Source organism: Pseudorasbora parva, chromosome 21, assembly GCF_024679245.1.
Source record: "Pseudorasbora parva isolate DD20220531a chromosome 21, ASM2467924v1, whole genome shotgun sequence".
Classification (NCBI taxonomy): Eukaryota; Metazoa; Chordata; class Actinopteri; order Cypriniformes; family Gobionidae; genus Pseudorasbora; species Pseudorasbora parva.
In genome coordinates, this window is record NC_090192.1 from 6,717,574 (window position 1) to 6,734,135 (window position 16,562).

Consider the following 16,562-nt stretch of genomic DNA (forward strand, 5'->3'; position numbering starts at 1 on the left):
AAGGTAGCTACAAGGTTCGAGGATCTGTCCAAATAAACTTCCCTCGCCCACTTGATGAAGTTAAACTTGAAAATGACAACAGGGATACCCCAGAGGGGAAATGCTGATTGAAGTTTGTAAATGTGTGTCTAAAAGTGGAGTTAAAGTGTCTGGCTCCACCGTGGCTTCCTGCTCCCACCTGGTTTTCTGGGTCCATTTCCGTATCCAGGGCCTGGTCCATCATCCCTTTGTCCGCCTTCACTCCACCACCCTCCTTGACTCTGACTCTTGAATCTGGAAGCCGCTCCTCAAATGGGAGCTCCTGTCATGTTAGTTTCTTGTTTGAACTTTTATGTTTAGTTTGATTTATTCTGAGTCTTGTTAATCTAGTTTTCCCTGTGTATTTAGGCACTAGTGTTAGCTGTGTTAGTGCCAGTTTTCACTGGTATTCCTGCCTTCCGTGTTCACCTAATACAGTGAATTAGAGCGAGCCAGGCCTTCTCGTCCAAGATCAGTGCCTGACCTCACAAATGTGTTTCTACACTCCTAAACCTTGTGGAAAACCTTCCCAGAAGAGCTGAAGCTGTTATAGCTGCAAAAGTTCACGTGCAATTAAAAGCAGGCGTACCAAAACTTTTGGCAATATATTGTACTTTGAGACACTTTTAATACATTTATTGAAAAGCATGCAACATTAATACTAGATAATAGTACTAGAAACAACAAATAACCCTTGTTAATAACAATAAAGTTAGGAGAGACAGGTAGAGTGGAAGCCTGAGAGAGAGGAGGAAGGGGAAAGTAGGAGGGACAGAAAGAGAGAATAAGAGGATCTGTGTGTATCCTCCAAGAGAGAGGGTGGGTTGGGTTAAACTGGCACTTAAAAGAGCCGACTGTGATTGTTCTGTGCCTGATTAACAGGGGAAAGGGGGAGAGAAGGACAGAGATAGGAAACAGCCACTTGACGGGATAATCCAGCAGTGAGCGTGTGAAGACGGCTCTTCCAGGAACTTTGATTCCTGTACTTTTCTCATTCTTTACGTCGCAGCTGTAGTCCATTATGTACCGGGCAGTGGTGCTGCTGACTCTCATCAGCACGAGCGCAGCTCTGAAACCCGAGTGGATCCCGGGGGATTATCCTATGACAGAGGCAGGGGCTGAGAGGTTTGTGAGCGACTACAACTCAACCGCCGAGGAGGTCTTTTACTTCAGCACAGAGGCCAGCTGGAACTACAACACCAACCTGACCGAACACAATTCCCAGCTGCAGGTAAAACTCAATGTGTTTTACAGAAATCCAGAAACATTGCTTCTAGTCTAAAAGGGCACAACTGCACAAAACTTGATGTGATATAATTCACAACTGACTTCTATGCGGTACTGTTGAATTTAGGTGGTCTTTTTCAGCTGGAAGCCCTTTTTGCATATTGGACTGATTAATCAGCCATTTGGACAATCGGGACAGACTATCGTACATTTTACGTCTTCCAGTGGGTTTTATGATTCATATTATGGCTTATAGTTTTATAGGACTCTTGTAAAGTTTCACTAAAGGGGAAGGCCAAGAACTTTGAGATTATTGAGTAACATTCTGCAAAAATGTAACAGTTGAGTTAAATTACATGACTAATAATTACAATACCCCCACGAGTCATCATTGAGTTTAGGAATGAGCAACTTTGTCTGAGATAATAAATCAAAATTAGATAAGTGTTGACATGAAGAAAGAGGATAGAAATGAATAAAAATGAATGTTAGCATAGGTCAAAACCTGTGCTATGAAGAATTTGAGGGGAACCATTTGAGTTGGTGGTGAGATCTCTGACATGTGATTGTAAACTGAGGAGTTTCAGAGTTTCAGAAGAGAAATGGGGAATAACTGGGGCGGGTGTTGCCAGTGGTTTGGGGGTCTTACACTAGACTAGACTTACACTAATGACTCCATTTGCTCTCTGTTCAATATCAATACTGTCATTTGGGATTTTATTTTCCTGTGGGATGCGAAGTGTTGTGAATTCCATTGTGTAAAAGTCCCACTCGTTGTATTCAGTGCTACACTGTAGAAAACAATTGCTGCATTAAATGTTTAAGTCATTTCAACTTAAAATGCATTAAAATGACTTAATCAAACAAGCTAAATATTGTATAACTTATAAAAAAGCTTTTTTGTTAAAAGTTATACATATTTTTCTTTTTTTTTGTTGAGTTAAAGCAGTGTAAAAACATATGTTGGAATACCTTATTGATTATTACATTATTATTATTATTTTATACAGTTTATCAGATCATATTTCTGATTTATGATATTCAGATAAGTTAACAATTATTTTATGGGCAATGTTATGGCATATAAGTAATAAACTGTAAATGATACAAGTGAATTTAACAAAATTGCAACACCCTATGAATAATGGACACTAACTTAAGATTTGTCTAAGATTATATTTAACAGTGTTTTAAATTGTCAATGCAAATAAAAACGTACTTTTAGCAAGTGTTAGAGGATGGTCAAGGTTATCTAAATAAAAAAATAAAAAAATAAAATATCCAATATCGACATTACCAATAAGAATGCTAACACTTTCCATTTGTCAGCATTAGTTAACTACATTAGTTAACATGAAATAATACTGAAAAATACTTCTAAAGCATTTAATAAACTTAATGTTAATTATTAAAAGTTGTGGTAACTCTTTATTTAATAACAATCTATTTTACAGTGTTACACATGTTGCATGTATAGTTACTATAATAATTACTATTAGTTGTGCCTAATTAAATGTAACTCACCTAAATCACACCCTAATCCTAACCATATAGTAAGTACACGTGGTTTATTATTATTACTCAGTACTTAAAGGGATAATTCACCACAAAATGAAAATTATTTCATGAATTACTCACCCTAATGTCGTTGGACACCCGTAACACCTTCGTTCATCTTCGGAACACAAATGAAGATATTTTTGTTGAAAGCTGATGGCTGAGAAAGGCTTCAGATAGGCCTCCATTGGCATTCAGTACATTCCCACTCACAAGACCCATAAAGGCACTAAAGACGTCGTTACAAAGTCCATCTCACTACAGTGGCTGTACAATAATTTTACAATGCGACAAAAATAGTTATTGTGCGCACAAAAATCAAAATAACGACTTTATCCACCAAGTTATTGACGTGAACTCGATGCATGTGCGAGAATATGACGCAGATCCGCCGTTCAGGACCCAGAAGAGGAGGAGGACAAGAAGACAATAACTTGGCGGATAATAAATACTCAAATAAATACTGAGTAATATGAATAGGTTTAGGTTAGGTTTAGGTTTAGGGTTAGTTACCTGTAATTATGCATAGTGTAGTCTAGTAAGTACATTGTAACATTAATCCGCTGGAGGTGAGCTTCAGAACCCAAGTGCAGCTTTTATTAACAGACTTGACACAGACTTAAACAGAAACAAAGACTCACCAACAAGCAACATTCATTATCAGACAAGGACACATGGCAAGCATGAGGGCTAAATACACACGGGCCAATGACAAAACAAGAAGGGACACCTGTAAACAATGATTAACCAATAAACCAATGAGAACAAGACAAGGGAGCACATGGCAGGATCACATGAGGGCATGGAGTCACATGATAAGACCAGGAAGTGGATGGCAGAGAACATGGCAGTGAACAAAGCAAACTAAGAAACGTGACAGTGAACATGATGAACTGAGAAACGTGACAGTGAACATGATAAACTGAGAAACGTGACAGTGAACATAATAAACGTGACAGTGAACATGATAAACGTGACAGTGAACATGATAAACGTGACAGTGAACATGATAAACTGAGAAACGTGACAGTGAACATAATAAACGTGACAGTGAACATAATAAACGTGACAGTGAACATGATAAACGTGACAGTGAACATGATAAACGTGACAGTGAACATGATAAACTGAGAAACGTGACAGTGAACATGATAAACTGAGAAACATGGACATAACCCAAACACCATGTGACATACATGTAGTAATGTGTAATTACATCACCTTAAAATAAAGTGGGTTACAGGTGTCATTGTTACAGAGTAATGATATATTTAAGTACTGAGTAATATTAACTAACAACGGAACTACTATCGGGCTAGGGTAGGATTAAGTGTTAGTTGCATGTATTTATGCATCATTTACTATTATTACACTAATACATGTACGTAACAAGAACACTGTAAAATAAAGTGTTACCAAATCTCTTAAGATTATTTAACGGAACCGAGCAGACTATGAATGCCAGTGTGATCAATGCAGAGGCGAGGTGCTCACCATTGCTCTTCCCACACACACACACGCCTCCTTCAGACAGCTGTCTCAACACTATTTCGCAGCTGTCTCAACACTCGCTCGCAGTTTTTCAAATGGATGCTGGCACCGCACTCGCTGCTCAACATCTGAACGAAACCTCAACAAAAAAGGCCGCAACAAAAGTTGATAGAAAGCTGGGCAGAACCTGAGCAATGCCTGGTGTGATGTCTATTATTTCACACACATCAAACGAGGTGATCAAAGAGCCTCCGTTTTGAAGGCGGCGGGCCAGGTTCTTTCCGTGAGCGAGGCTCGCTCTGACTGCGTATGAAGATAAAGCAGCACTGTATGAAAGCAACACACCCGTCGCACTCATTCCACCGAGAGCGCGCTCACAGGTTGCCTGAGCAGGTATTTTTGTTTTTGCAGTCATCGTGACCATAGGCATCTTGGTGGTGTGTGTTCAACAGATGCATGATGGAGGTTATGTTAATGTAGATATATGCTGATGTTGAGGACTGCAGTGATTCCGTATAAAGCATGGAAGGCAGCTTATGTGTGCAAGTGCCATTTTAGAGGAGATCAGCTAGGAAAAGTGCAACAGTGTCACTTGAACTTGGATGTAAGAAGGACACTGTAAAATAAAGTGTTACCAAATCTCTTAAGATTATTTTATAATTTCAAAACTCTCGCGGAAAGCCATGATTTCAAATTAAATGTGATGCTGTGCATGACGTCATGCAAACATGGCGGCACCCAAGATGATGATAAAGATTAGTTTTAATCAAATAAAATCCATATTCGAGTCGAAATTCCTGCATTACATTGTGAATTTTTATTTTTATTTATTTTTTAATAAAAAATGTTATTTAATTTTTAATAAACATTTCAAATGAGCTTTTCTGTTGATAATTTGACATTATTATGGTATTTTTTTCCCATTAAAACAGTAGGTAGCACAATTCAGTAGTGAAAAAATGCTACTCATCATATTGTACTACCAAATTTGCATTGTTTTAAGGGTGGGTTTAGGGTAGGGGTACGTATGGACAACAATAAAGCCTCAAACCAAATGAATGTGATACTGATAGCACAATCTGATCGGTAGCATTATTCGTCATGACCATAGACAGTAAAAGAAATGGACACAGCGACCCCATTGACGTCTACGGCGAAATAATGAAGTCAACCTAGGGGCTCTCACTTCCTGATGGCTGAGCGAACTGCGCAGGCTCAGACTGAGCTTGACGACGTAGATGTGACGTGAGCCTCCTGTCTGACAGCTGTGAGTCTTCTAGTAGATGTGGAAAGCGAAAGCTGAATCACGTTGTTTAAATATTTTCTCCCGTTGCTTTTGGCTCACTATGGGCTTCTACCCATTCTTCCCCCTTGACTTTATCAGACTAGTCTCCAGGACATGTCTCCACGTCCCCCCGACTGTCTCATAGACAATAAAAGATTGCCTGCGAGCGTCTCCTCAGGTCTATACGGTAATTTCTCAACTGTGCGACAGGGTCGCGTTGGTTATGACGCAATCGTTAGCCTATTTTTACAAAAACAGCTTCTGCGGGGCGATAGTGTAAGATACAAGGTAACGGAGCCTTTTATACATTGTCGTGTTTCTTTAGAAATATACAATGGACAAATGGAGTCTTTAAACGCCTCTGATGTAAAGTTATTCACTGTCAAAGTGACTCAAAAATGAATGGGAGTCAATGGGATGCTAACAGCAGGTGATGGCTTGGTTAGCAATGGCAGCCCCTAGGGGTGGAACGCTTTCCGAGCGCTAGATTACCCCCTTGGTCATGACACCCCCAGACGTATAACAGTGAAAACATGGATCGCCTAAAAATACTGCCAAGGAATTGTTGCATCATATAAATGACAAAAAAAAATTCAATATGAGGGAAGTGTTGTCTCATATAAATGATTCTGAACTCTGTTAATAGCAGGGAAAGAGTTAATATAAAGCAACATGCAGTTTATATAGTATTATTTCTGTAGCAACCTCCCCTTAAAACATTAGGTAGCAGAAATCAAGAGTGAAATATGCTACCTGTCAGATTGTGATACAAGCATCATACTGTATTATTGTTCATACCTATACCTACCCTAACCATACCCTTAAAGGAGAACTCTGGGGAATTTTTAAGTTAATCTTGATTGTTATACCTTTGTGAGTACTGTCTTTAGAAGAAAAAAATGAACCGGATTGGTGCTTGCAACACGGAGTTATACAGTTAATGCCCAGAGCCCCCCCTCAGCTAAAACGGCAGCTATGGGGGCATAAACGTAAAGGGTGTCTTTGTGCCTCTTAACAGACACAAAATGTAATTAAAATGTCTGTCCAACATGAACAGGTCCCTTACATGACAAAGAGATGCGTTTAGCCACTTAGCCATTGTTTAAATTCACCTAAATAGTGTTTTAGACGGCTAGCTGTAGTCTCACGCTGAAGTCCCGTGGGAACTCTGTTGTAGCCGGAAAAAAAGGCAAATAGTTCAGTTGGGAGAAGCGTCGTGTGTGTGAAGAGTGATGATTGTATTACTGCACATCTTTCCTCAAGCCGTGTGTGCCCAAATAGAAGGATAAATAAAGTTTACATTACCTCCACAGTGATCTACGACCACGGATTAGCATTTCTCTTCAACCGGCCCGGCTGTGTTGGGTCTGTGTACTCATCCTTGTCAAAGTGTTCACTAAATGCGTCAATCTTTATCGCATAGTACTTTCATGGGAGTTTAACCAGGCGAATCGGTTCAACAAATCGGACTGAAACGTTCTAAATGGTTTGCGTCTCAAATGAGCGCTGATCCCACAAGTTACTTAAGTTGCTCACTTTCTGACATGAGTGACAGGCCCTCCGAATAGTACTAAACTAATATATTCAATCATATGTTGTAACTCCAACAGTTCACTGAACTGAGACATGTGCGTGTAACTGAACAAGCAGCGGTCCTTGGCTCAGCAGTAGCTACAGAATCGAAAAGTGTTTTTTTTTGGACACGTTCAACACTCTGAACCGACAAGCCATTGAGCAGAGCCTCTTCATAAACATGACACTCCTCCCAACTGGACTATTTACCTTTTTCCGGCTACAACTGAGTTCCCACGGGACTTCAGCGTGAGACTACAGCTAGCCATCTAAAACACTATTTGGGTAACTTTAAACAATGGCTAAGTGGCTAAACGCATCTCATTGTCATGTAAGGGACCTGTTCATGTTGGACAGACATTTTAATTGCATTTTGTGTCTGTTAAGAAGCACAAAGACACCCTTTACGTTTATGACCCCATAACTTCCGTTTTAGCTGAGTGGGGGCTTTTTAGCTGACTGGGCATTAAAGCTCCACAGTGTGATATTTTCCCCCATCTAGCGGTGTAAAGGTATATGACCTTCCAGTGAATAATAGTTTCTGTTCCTCTCAATTCCGATTTTGTTTGAACTCCTACGGTGGCCGATTTAGTCCAAGATTAACATGGCATTCCCCCTCTTCACATTCGACACGGTGCCATCGAGTGTTAAAACGTGAAAAGCAAAGCTTGAATTTATGGGTATGTCCCTCTTTGGCTAATGTACTTTCAAGATGGAGGGGCAACATGGCGACCGGCATGAGAACCCTTCACCCGTATGTATTTTCAATGGCATATTATAAACTTACGAGAATACTTTATTACTTGAAAGAAGTAAATATACATTAATGAGCACATATTTTTGAAGGAACTAAGTGTTTTTAACTAAGAATAAACTAAAAAAAGTTACACAGTGTAGCTTTAAGTAGGATATATCTTAAAAATATAGATTGTTAGTTAAATACGAATTCCTTTTTGTGAAATACATTAACTTGGATTTTTAGGCATTTATTTTGGTAATCTATCTCAATCAAAATCTTTTTTTTTTTTGTGATTTTAGTAAGGTAGTAAAGATATTTATTTTTGTGATACTTATAAAGCGACTGAATTGTTTTTGAAGTGTGCAATAGTAGAGGCGCATTTGATGCCAAATATCTGATTCGTGCCAGATGTCTGTGGAAAAAAAATCAGAATTGTTTATGTAAATGCATCCCTTGAGTCTGCATTATTCATGCAGTGAATTCCACAACAGCACAAGAGCTTTCTCAGCTCGCTTTCTGTGGCAAAGTGACCATGTGTGTAGTCCATCATTTCATTTCAGTATTGAGTGAGGCCAGTCAGTGCATCAGATCAAACAGAATCAGCCTTTTAATAAGCCTCTAAAAATAAAGCTCTCAGAAAAAATCACATCTTTAAAAACAGTTTGGATCCTTCAAGGACAAAATGAGGTGGAAAACGGGTACAATCTGCTCTGAAAACTCACATTTCATACTCATCAAACATCTGCCGATTATAGAGAGTGTTTAGGGAGGTTTGCATGGATGTTTCAAAGCCAAGTGCACACGACGGAGCTCTTGTCATGCTTTTGATGGTGTCAGTCACAAGTTATTACTTTACTTTTTTATGTCAAGCCTTGAACCTTGCATGACTTATCATCACTTTCTTGCATAAACATGACAGAGCAAATGTGACCTTGGAAGAAGAGGTGGAAAAACAAGAAGCTAGAAGTCTTTATCTCTGACAAAACTGGAGTGTGAACAAGCAAGTGAAGGATGAGAGATAATAGAGATAAATGCACGTCACCAGCTTGTTAATCAGTGACGGAGGGAAGAAAAATTGTGGAAGGGAGCTCATCTCCACACGGGTCAACAAAGGCATCAACCCCGTGAACTAATGAACGCAACCGCTACGAAAGGGCCGACGTGCCCTGCAGTTATCATAACAGAGAAGGGATGCTGGGGTCAGACGGTCCACAGCAGGACACGGTATGACATCAAAAAAGCATGACGCACCCAAGACCAGGAAACAATAAACCTTTAGGAAGAATGTACACAATTTTTTGGGGGAGTTTTAACAGAAGAAAATATGTAAAAATGCTACATTAAATCCTGTTTATTTGTAAGCTGCATATTATCTTCATAGTATATAAAAGTATTTTTCAAGAAGTATTTTCTTTTTTTTGTGGCACTTTATTACATTTATTAGATTAAATTACACAATGCATTTATAAGTAAAGCAAACTATTGTAACAATTTTTTTTTTAATGTGATGCGTCAGATCTGATATTAATCTATTTAAATAGTTGTTTATCATTTTTGTTAAATATTGTAGGATGTTGCACTGATGCTATTTAGTCAATGCATATTGTATTATATTTTAGTGGCATGTGTGCCACACTAAGAAAATTGAACAACTAGTCTATATAAAATGTTACTTTAAATAAACAGACATCACTAAAAGAAAAATATAACTCGCAGTTCAGCAACTGAATCAAATATTGATTCAGTAACAGCTCCGGCAGGTCACTGAGTTCATCCAGTGGTGAGTCATTTGAATCATATGTATGTGAATCAATGCTTGTTATCAATGCTTCAGAAAATTTCAGTAGATTCATTTTGCAGTACACTGTCTTTTTTATCTCGTCACATTAAATTTAGGTGCAAAATCACATTCACAACTTAGTCATATATGATTTATTTGGTGATGATGAAGCCTGCCTCTAAAAAGCTATGCATGAAACATTATTTTTGAATATATTTTGTGCACTCTCAAAACACCTTTGTAGTGAACGTCAGTTATCTCCACTAATGCATTGAAAAAACATTTGTCTTAAAGGTATTGTTGAATACCTTGAATACCACAATTTTGTCCTTTTGCCCACCTTGTTATTCTAAAACTTTATGAATTCATTTTTGGGTCTATACAATGAAAGTCGATGGTCACTAAATGGTTGATGGTCAAATTATATCTCATTTTTAACTATTCCTTTTAGTAAATCATTGATGAAGCTTTGAAATGCTGTTGGAAGCTCAATAAACATCCAAAACTTCATGTCTATATCCTCACCCCACACCCTACTTTAGTATCTTAAAATGCAGTCAAAGATAACCACATTCTCAGTTTGAAGATGTCATGGTTAAAAGGCTCTCCACAACAGAAACACAACAGCTTTTATGACATACGAGCTATCAGATGCTTTATGCGTCAGCCTGAATTGTTGAGGTGCTTTCACAATACCTAAAAGAAATGAGTTCCTGTCAGGATTCAAGGATAAACTGATGGATGGTGCTAACTCAGCCACCCCATATCTATCCCTTGTTACTGCAAAAGCAATCCAAGCACTTATTGAAAACATAACAAGACAGGAAGAAACTCAAGTATTGAGCCAGAGCCAGAAATTGTAATTAACAGAGATTGCACGAGAACTGAAATCATGGGGAGGGAATGAGATATGGAAACATGACACATTTCTCCCACAAGAGCATCAGCACATTAGCGCACATGTATTAGCCAAGACTATTAGGCCTATTTACTGAAATCTACACAATTGTATTCACTTTTACTTGATTTTATACATCAGGATTGACCATTTTGAAAAGTAGGGGTTACATACAGAACAGACCCAGTTAGTTAATTGAAGAGAGGTTGAACAATAGGCTTCCGTACTCTCCAGCTGCTGAATCATCAGTGCCACGACAAAAGCCATCATATTTTAGAAGAGGTATTACATTTTACATTTTACATTTACATTTAATCATTTAGCAGACGCTTTTATCCAAAGCGACTTACAAAAAAGGGGAGAGCAATAGAAGCAACGAAACAAACAAGGCCAACAACCTGTAAGAGCTGTAAGAAGTCTCAATTAATTAGCACAGTACACAATTTTTTTAATTTAAAAAACAAACATTTTTTTAAAAAATTTTTATAGCCATCTACAATAGCCACCTACAACAAAAACTCACATATGCAAAATACAGAACACTGGATTTTGATAGCCATGATAACAACCCATTAGGAATTAGGACTAAGTACTAAGGTATAAATGTATATTTTCAGTCTGTATTGAAATAAAAAAATGTTGAGGTGGCATCCTCATAAACAACATGCGACCTGTAACGACTCATGAACAAATAACTCTTATGAGCTGGTTCTTTTTAGTGAAGCAGAAACATTCAGTAGCCTACAATGCTGTGTGATTCACAAAAAAAATGTCTTGTGAGCCAGATAATTTTGGCTAATCAAAACAGTTAAACATGAACTGTGCATTTCGATTCACAAATAAATTACTGTTGTGAGCTGGTTCGTTTTTACTGAAGCAAAAACATTAAGTGCGACCAGAGTCCTCAGATTCCCGACCAAATGACTCTTGAGTCTGTTCATTTCATGACTAAATAAAGGCTGGCTTTTTAATTTGTTATACTGTTGTCAGAGGTCAACTTAGGATGTGTGCATGGTTTTTACATTCAAAAACATCATAATGAATAAGTAATAGGCTATTTTCTAGCCTGGTTTTGAGCCTCTCTCAAGAAACGCTGAGTTTTGATGGGCATGCCTCACTGAAGACTTGGAAGTAAACACCCACGGCTAGGATTGGATAAGATTTGCATATTTAATGAGCTTCTGCTCCCCTGTCAGCAGTATATGGGGGAATTGTTTTGGTAGCTGGTGGGGAAACGCTCACAGGGCTCGTAAACGTCTTTATCAAACAAACACAATTATTTATTTCTCATCCCCCCGCGATAAATTGGAATGTAATTTTTTTATTACTTGGCCCACCCGATCGGGATATAAGGCTTTAAATATCAAGTCAAAAGAGTAAACAAAAGCATATCAAGAAAATAATGTTATTTCACTATTAATAGTCCGTCGGCAGGCCGGACTTAAATTTTGAAAATTTTTAAAGTCTGAAAAACACATAGCCCCAGGACATTGGGCTTTGCAAGCTCTGGCTAAATACATGTCTGAGTCTGATCCCGAATCGCAATTAACCAACAACACCACAAATAAAGGATTCTTCAGCCTTTGACAGCATGCTAAGTTATGTACAGTTAGACACATACACATAATCAATACGATCTGAAACAATGCAATACAAAAAACATGTTTTACTCACATAAGTGTGTTGCACCATCCCTGTCGCATCCAATATAGAAGGCACAGTATTGTGTTTTAATCTCAATATGTCTGCAAATCCAGAGCGACCTGTGTCTTGTTCACAAACAATTCTGCTGTGAAATGAAGCAAACAAACGTGCAATATCTTACGTTACGTATTAAAACCTGAAGGAAGGATGCTGAATGCAGGGACTGTGGTCTTCCACAGCCAGGCACAGCGCAATATATTACTCTCTTCTGCATGTTTATTGCTTGAGCGGGCGTGATGCAGTGTTTTACCACAGGATGACGTCAAGGCTTGGCACATTCTGAGATGGATCGTTTGCTGGGCTTGGTGTCAATAAAAGCTTTTCTTTTAATAACAAGGAAGTTTTCAGCTCTGAAACAGGATATTCGTATATCACAATGAACTTTATATATCAAAAGTTCAATGGAAAGTTGATTTCTCAATTTATCAACCTTTTAAATCAATAGTTAAAAACAACGTACTGGTTTGAATCAGTCTGACAAATGCTGCATTAAACCGAATCGATTACTGAATCCTCATCTGCTGACTCACTCACTTCTCTGGGAAATGCCAAACATTTCCAAGAGAATGCAAAAGCATTGGCAAAAAAAAAAATTCTCCTATCTCATACTTTTTTCTTCACCATGTCCTTTTAGGGGCTCCATAGATTTAGGATATTGACATCTCTCTTGTAGGCTAGTATGTAAAAAGAAAAGAAGACTTAGATCCCTCCACCCAGAGACTGTCTCGTTAATATTGATTAGACCCATTTTGCATGGAAGATTCAGAATCTCTTCCCTGTTCCTCCAGGTGTCTGCGTCTTTGGAGGAGCAGGCATTCACAGAGGCATGGGGTCTAAAAGCAAAGGCGACATTCTCTGATGCTCTCTTGGAGACCTTCACCAATCCAGACCTGAAGAAAATCATCAAAAAGATCAATGTTCTGGGACCCGCCAACCTCCCAACCGCAGAGCGAGAGAGGGTGAGTTGACACACCACTGAAGTTGTGGAGGACAGAGCTCTCGACAATGCATCAAGATTGTGTTTTGATCGCTCTCTTTGTCTTTTCAGTACAATACCATTCTCAGCCAGATGGACAGCATATACTCAACGGCAAAGGTGTGTCTCACTCCAGAGGAATGCTGGTCTTTAGAGCCTGGTGAGAAACGCTCCCAACACTTTGTTGATGTGTGTCAGTACGGGTCAAAGTGAAGGGGAAAATTCATGTAGACACAAAAGAAAATGCAAGCGCTTGCAATATAGCAAAATAATAATGTTTTAGATAAGCTTGAGCTATACGATGATGAAAGAGACTAAACAAAGAACACTAATCACAACCCAGAATGCAAAAGTCGCAATGACAGCAGATAGATCAGGTTTTAAAAGAAGAACATTTTTTAAATGTTATAAAAGGGCAATTTTGCAGATGTAAAATGTAATTTTTATTTATAACTAAAGTTCCGAGTCAGCCTTAACAGCCTTATTTGCAAGTGTGATATTGTTTAATAGTAAACAAGATTAATTTGTAAGTAACTTTTGTTGTTAAGTAACAACATTTTGAAGGAACACACAGTAGTGAATGATTCAGTGACTCAGACATAAAGTTTTGACAAAATGTTTTGTTCCTGAAATAATTTTTGTTTAGATCAGAGCCATAGCCGCATGGGAAAATGCTTCGATGTATGGTGCGGTTACACTTTGGGCGACCCGAGTTTAAGTCCTTTACTAATCTGATCTGATTACTAAGGCTTGTTCAGGAATATTTTCATTTTATAATAATAAAAATAATGCGTTCGATTTATATAGCGCTTTTCAAGGCACTCAAAGCGCTTTACATAGAAGGGGGGAATCTCCTCAACCACCACCAATGTGCAGCATCCACCTGGATGATGCGACGGCAGCCATATTGCGCCAGAACGCTCACCACACACCAGCTGATTGGTGGAGAGGAGACCGAGTGATGAAGCCAATCAGGATATCGGGATTATTAGGAGGCCATGATGGACAGGGGCCAATGGGCAAATTTGGCCAGGATGCCGGGGTTACACCCCTACTCTTTTTCCGAAAGACATCCTGGGATTTTTAATGACCACAGAGAGTCAGGACCTCGATTTAACGTCTCATCCGAAAGACGGTGCTCTTTGTCAGTATAGTGTCCCCATCACTATACTGGGGTGTTAGGACCCACACAGACCACAGGATGAGCGCCCCCTGCTGGCCTCACTAACACCTCTACCAGCAGCTACCTGGTTTTCCCAGTTGGTCTCCCATCCAGGTACTGACCAGGCTCAGCCCTGCTTAGCTTCAGTGGGAGACCAGTCTTGGGCTACAGGGTGATATGGCTGCTGTTCATGGCGGAATCCACAAGGGGGCAATTTCCCCATGCATATTTTGCAAGCTGTTCAACCAAATTTGCAGCATTGACCAATAAGAAAGTTGCTTGTATTTAATTGACATCATTGTGAGCTGTTCTTCATACAGCTCCACACTATTGGCATTGTCGGTATGTGACCGCATCTCAAAGATATAAAGATTCACTCACAAAGACAGTCACTTGTCGCACCTACTGGTGTAAATATGCACCCTGCAGAAAAATACGCACCACTTGACATCGCTTGCATTATTCTCAACATTTAACATTTCAAAATATTTAAGTTTACATTTGCATTGTTAGGTTTATGCTTTTGCCTAATGAACGGAATGTTGCTTTTATCTGAAGAGTGCAATGTTACATCCAAGTCACATGCAACACTATATGCTAACTATTTAAAATCAAAAAATATCTGTTAACTCCTTCTTTGGCTGAAGAGAGATGTTTGTCATTAGTTCTACCAGAGTATAATTCATGTGGCTATGCTTGTGTATAAGTGCAACGGATGTGTGCTATTTCCCATCTCCAAATGCACGTACACCAAAAAACCCACAAACAAGTAAAGGGTTCAGTAGGGATTCTAGCTGACGTCCATCAACTCTTGCCACTTAATGGATCCTGCTATGATATCCAAAGCTTAAGTAAACATGTTATGTATCCCTTGCTCCTAAATGCTTCCGTTCAAGGCTTTTTCCTGAGAAACAGCAGTGATTTAGCTTCTGTGAGCCACAAAAATCCAGAACACTGTTGGAAACAAACGCCCTTTTTTCTTCTGGGGCTCATTTGCAAGACTCAGAGAGACTCAGTTTAACTGTTCAGTAGCATTAATTATTATTCATTTAAGTTATTTATGTGTCTTTTAGAGCTCACAGAAATCATGGCTACGTCAAGAAGCTATAAGAGGCTTCTGTATGCCTGGGAAGGCTGGCACAACTCTTCAGGGGTCCCACTCAGATCTCTCTACCCTGAGTTTGTGAAGCTCAGCAACAAGGCATCTCAGATGGATGGTGAGTGAGTGATTCTTTTGGATGAACAGAGGGGAGAACGATAAAGAAATAAAGATGTGACACCCTGTTCTTCTTATCTACTCTTCTCAGGCTTTAAAGATACAGGATACTACTGGCGTTCCTGGTACGAATCTCCAGACTTCGAGCAAAACCTAGAGGATCTGTTTAAACAGCTGGAACCTCTCTACCAAAACCTGCACGCCTTTGTCCGCCGAAAGCTCTACGACTACTACGGTCCTAAATACATCAACCTCAAGGGTCCCATCCCCGCACACCTCCTGGGTGAGTCCATTTGATTGTAAAAAAATGTATTTTTTGATGATTATCCCTTGTGAAAAAGAAGAACACTTATTATTACAGAAATAATAAAAAATATACTTATGTGTATGTCAGACACTTAAATGCATGCAATGCAAAATTAAGTCAAATATAACATAAATATAATATAAATGTATTTTAAATACTATTAGTTGAACTTATGGGTGCTTTTTTGACCCACTTAATGGACTTATAAATCTTTATATATGATCTTATTATTACTTCTATTTGACTTCTAAATGGCCTTTTATTTCATTAAGAGTTTCTTCACTTGAACCAAGGGGTCAAGCCAAACCCCACACCATTACCCCCAACCCTCCTCCCCCCACCAAACTTTACACTTGGTACAATGTAGTCCGACAAGTACCGTTCTCCTGGCAACCGCCAAACCCATAATCATCCATCAGATTGACAGACAGAGAAGCGTGATTTGTCCCTCTAAAGAACATCTCCAGTGCTCTAGAGTCCAGTGCCGGCATACTTTACACCACGCAATCCAACGCTTTGCAATACACTTGGTGATGTAAGGCTTGGATGCAGCTGCTCGGCCATGGAAACCCATTCCATCAAGGTCTATACGCACTGTTCTTGAGCTAATCTAAAGGCCACATGGAGATT

General features: G+C 39.0%; 1 protein-coding gene across 1 annotated transcript in view; it reads left to right on the forward strand.

The window, feature by feature from the left end:
- Positions 1-874: 874 nt before the first annotated feature.
- ace (angiotensin I converting enzyme (peptidyl-dipeptidase A) 1) overlaps positions 875-16,562 on the forward strand; it is a 39,335-nt gene continuing 23,647 nt past the window's right edge. Inside the window, exons 1-5 of the mRNA XM_067430142.1 lie at positions 875-1,249; positions 13,060-13,230; positions 13,320-13,407; positions 15,483-15,626; positions 15,717-15,908. Of these exons, the coding sequence (XP_067286243.1) occupies positions 1,040-1,249; positions 13,060-13,230; positions 13,320-13,407; positions 15,483-15,626; positions 15,717-15,908 (805 nt within the window). The 5' untranslated portion in view covers positions 875-1,039. The remainder of the gene's footprint in view (positions 1,250-13,059; positions 13,231-13,319; positions 13,408-15,482; positions 15,627-15,716; positions 15,909-16,562) is intronic.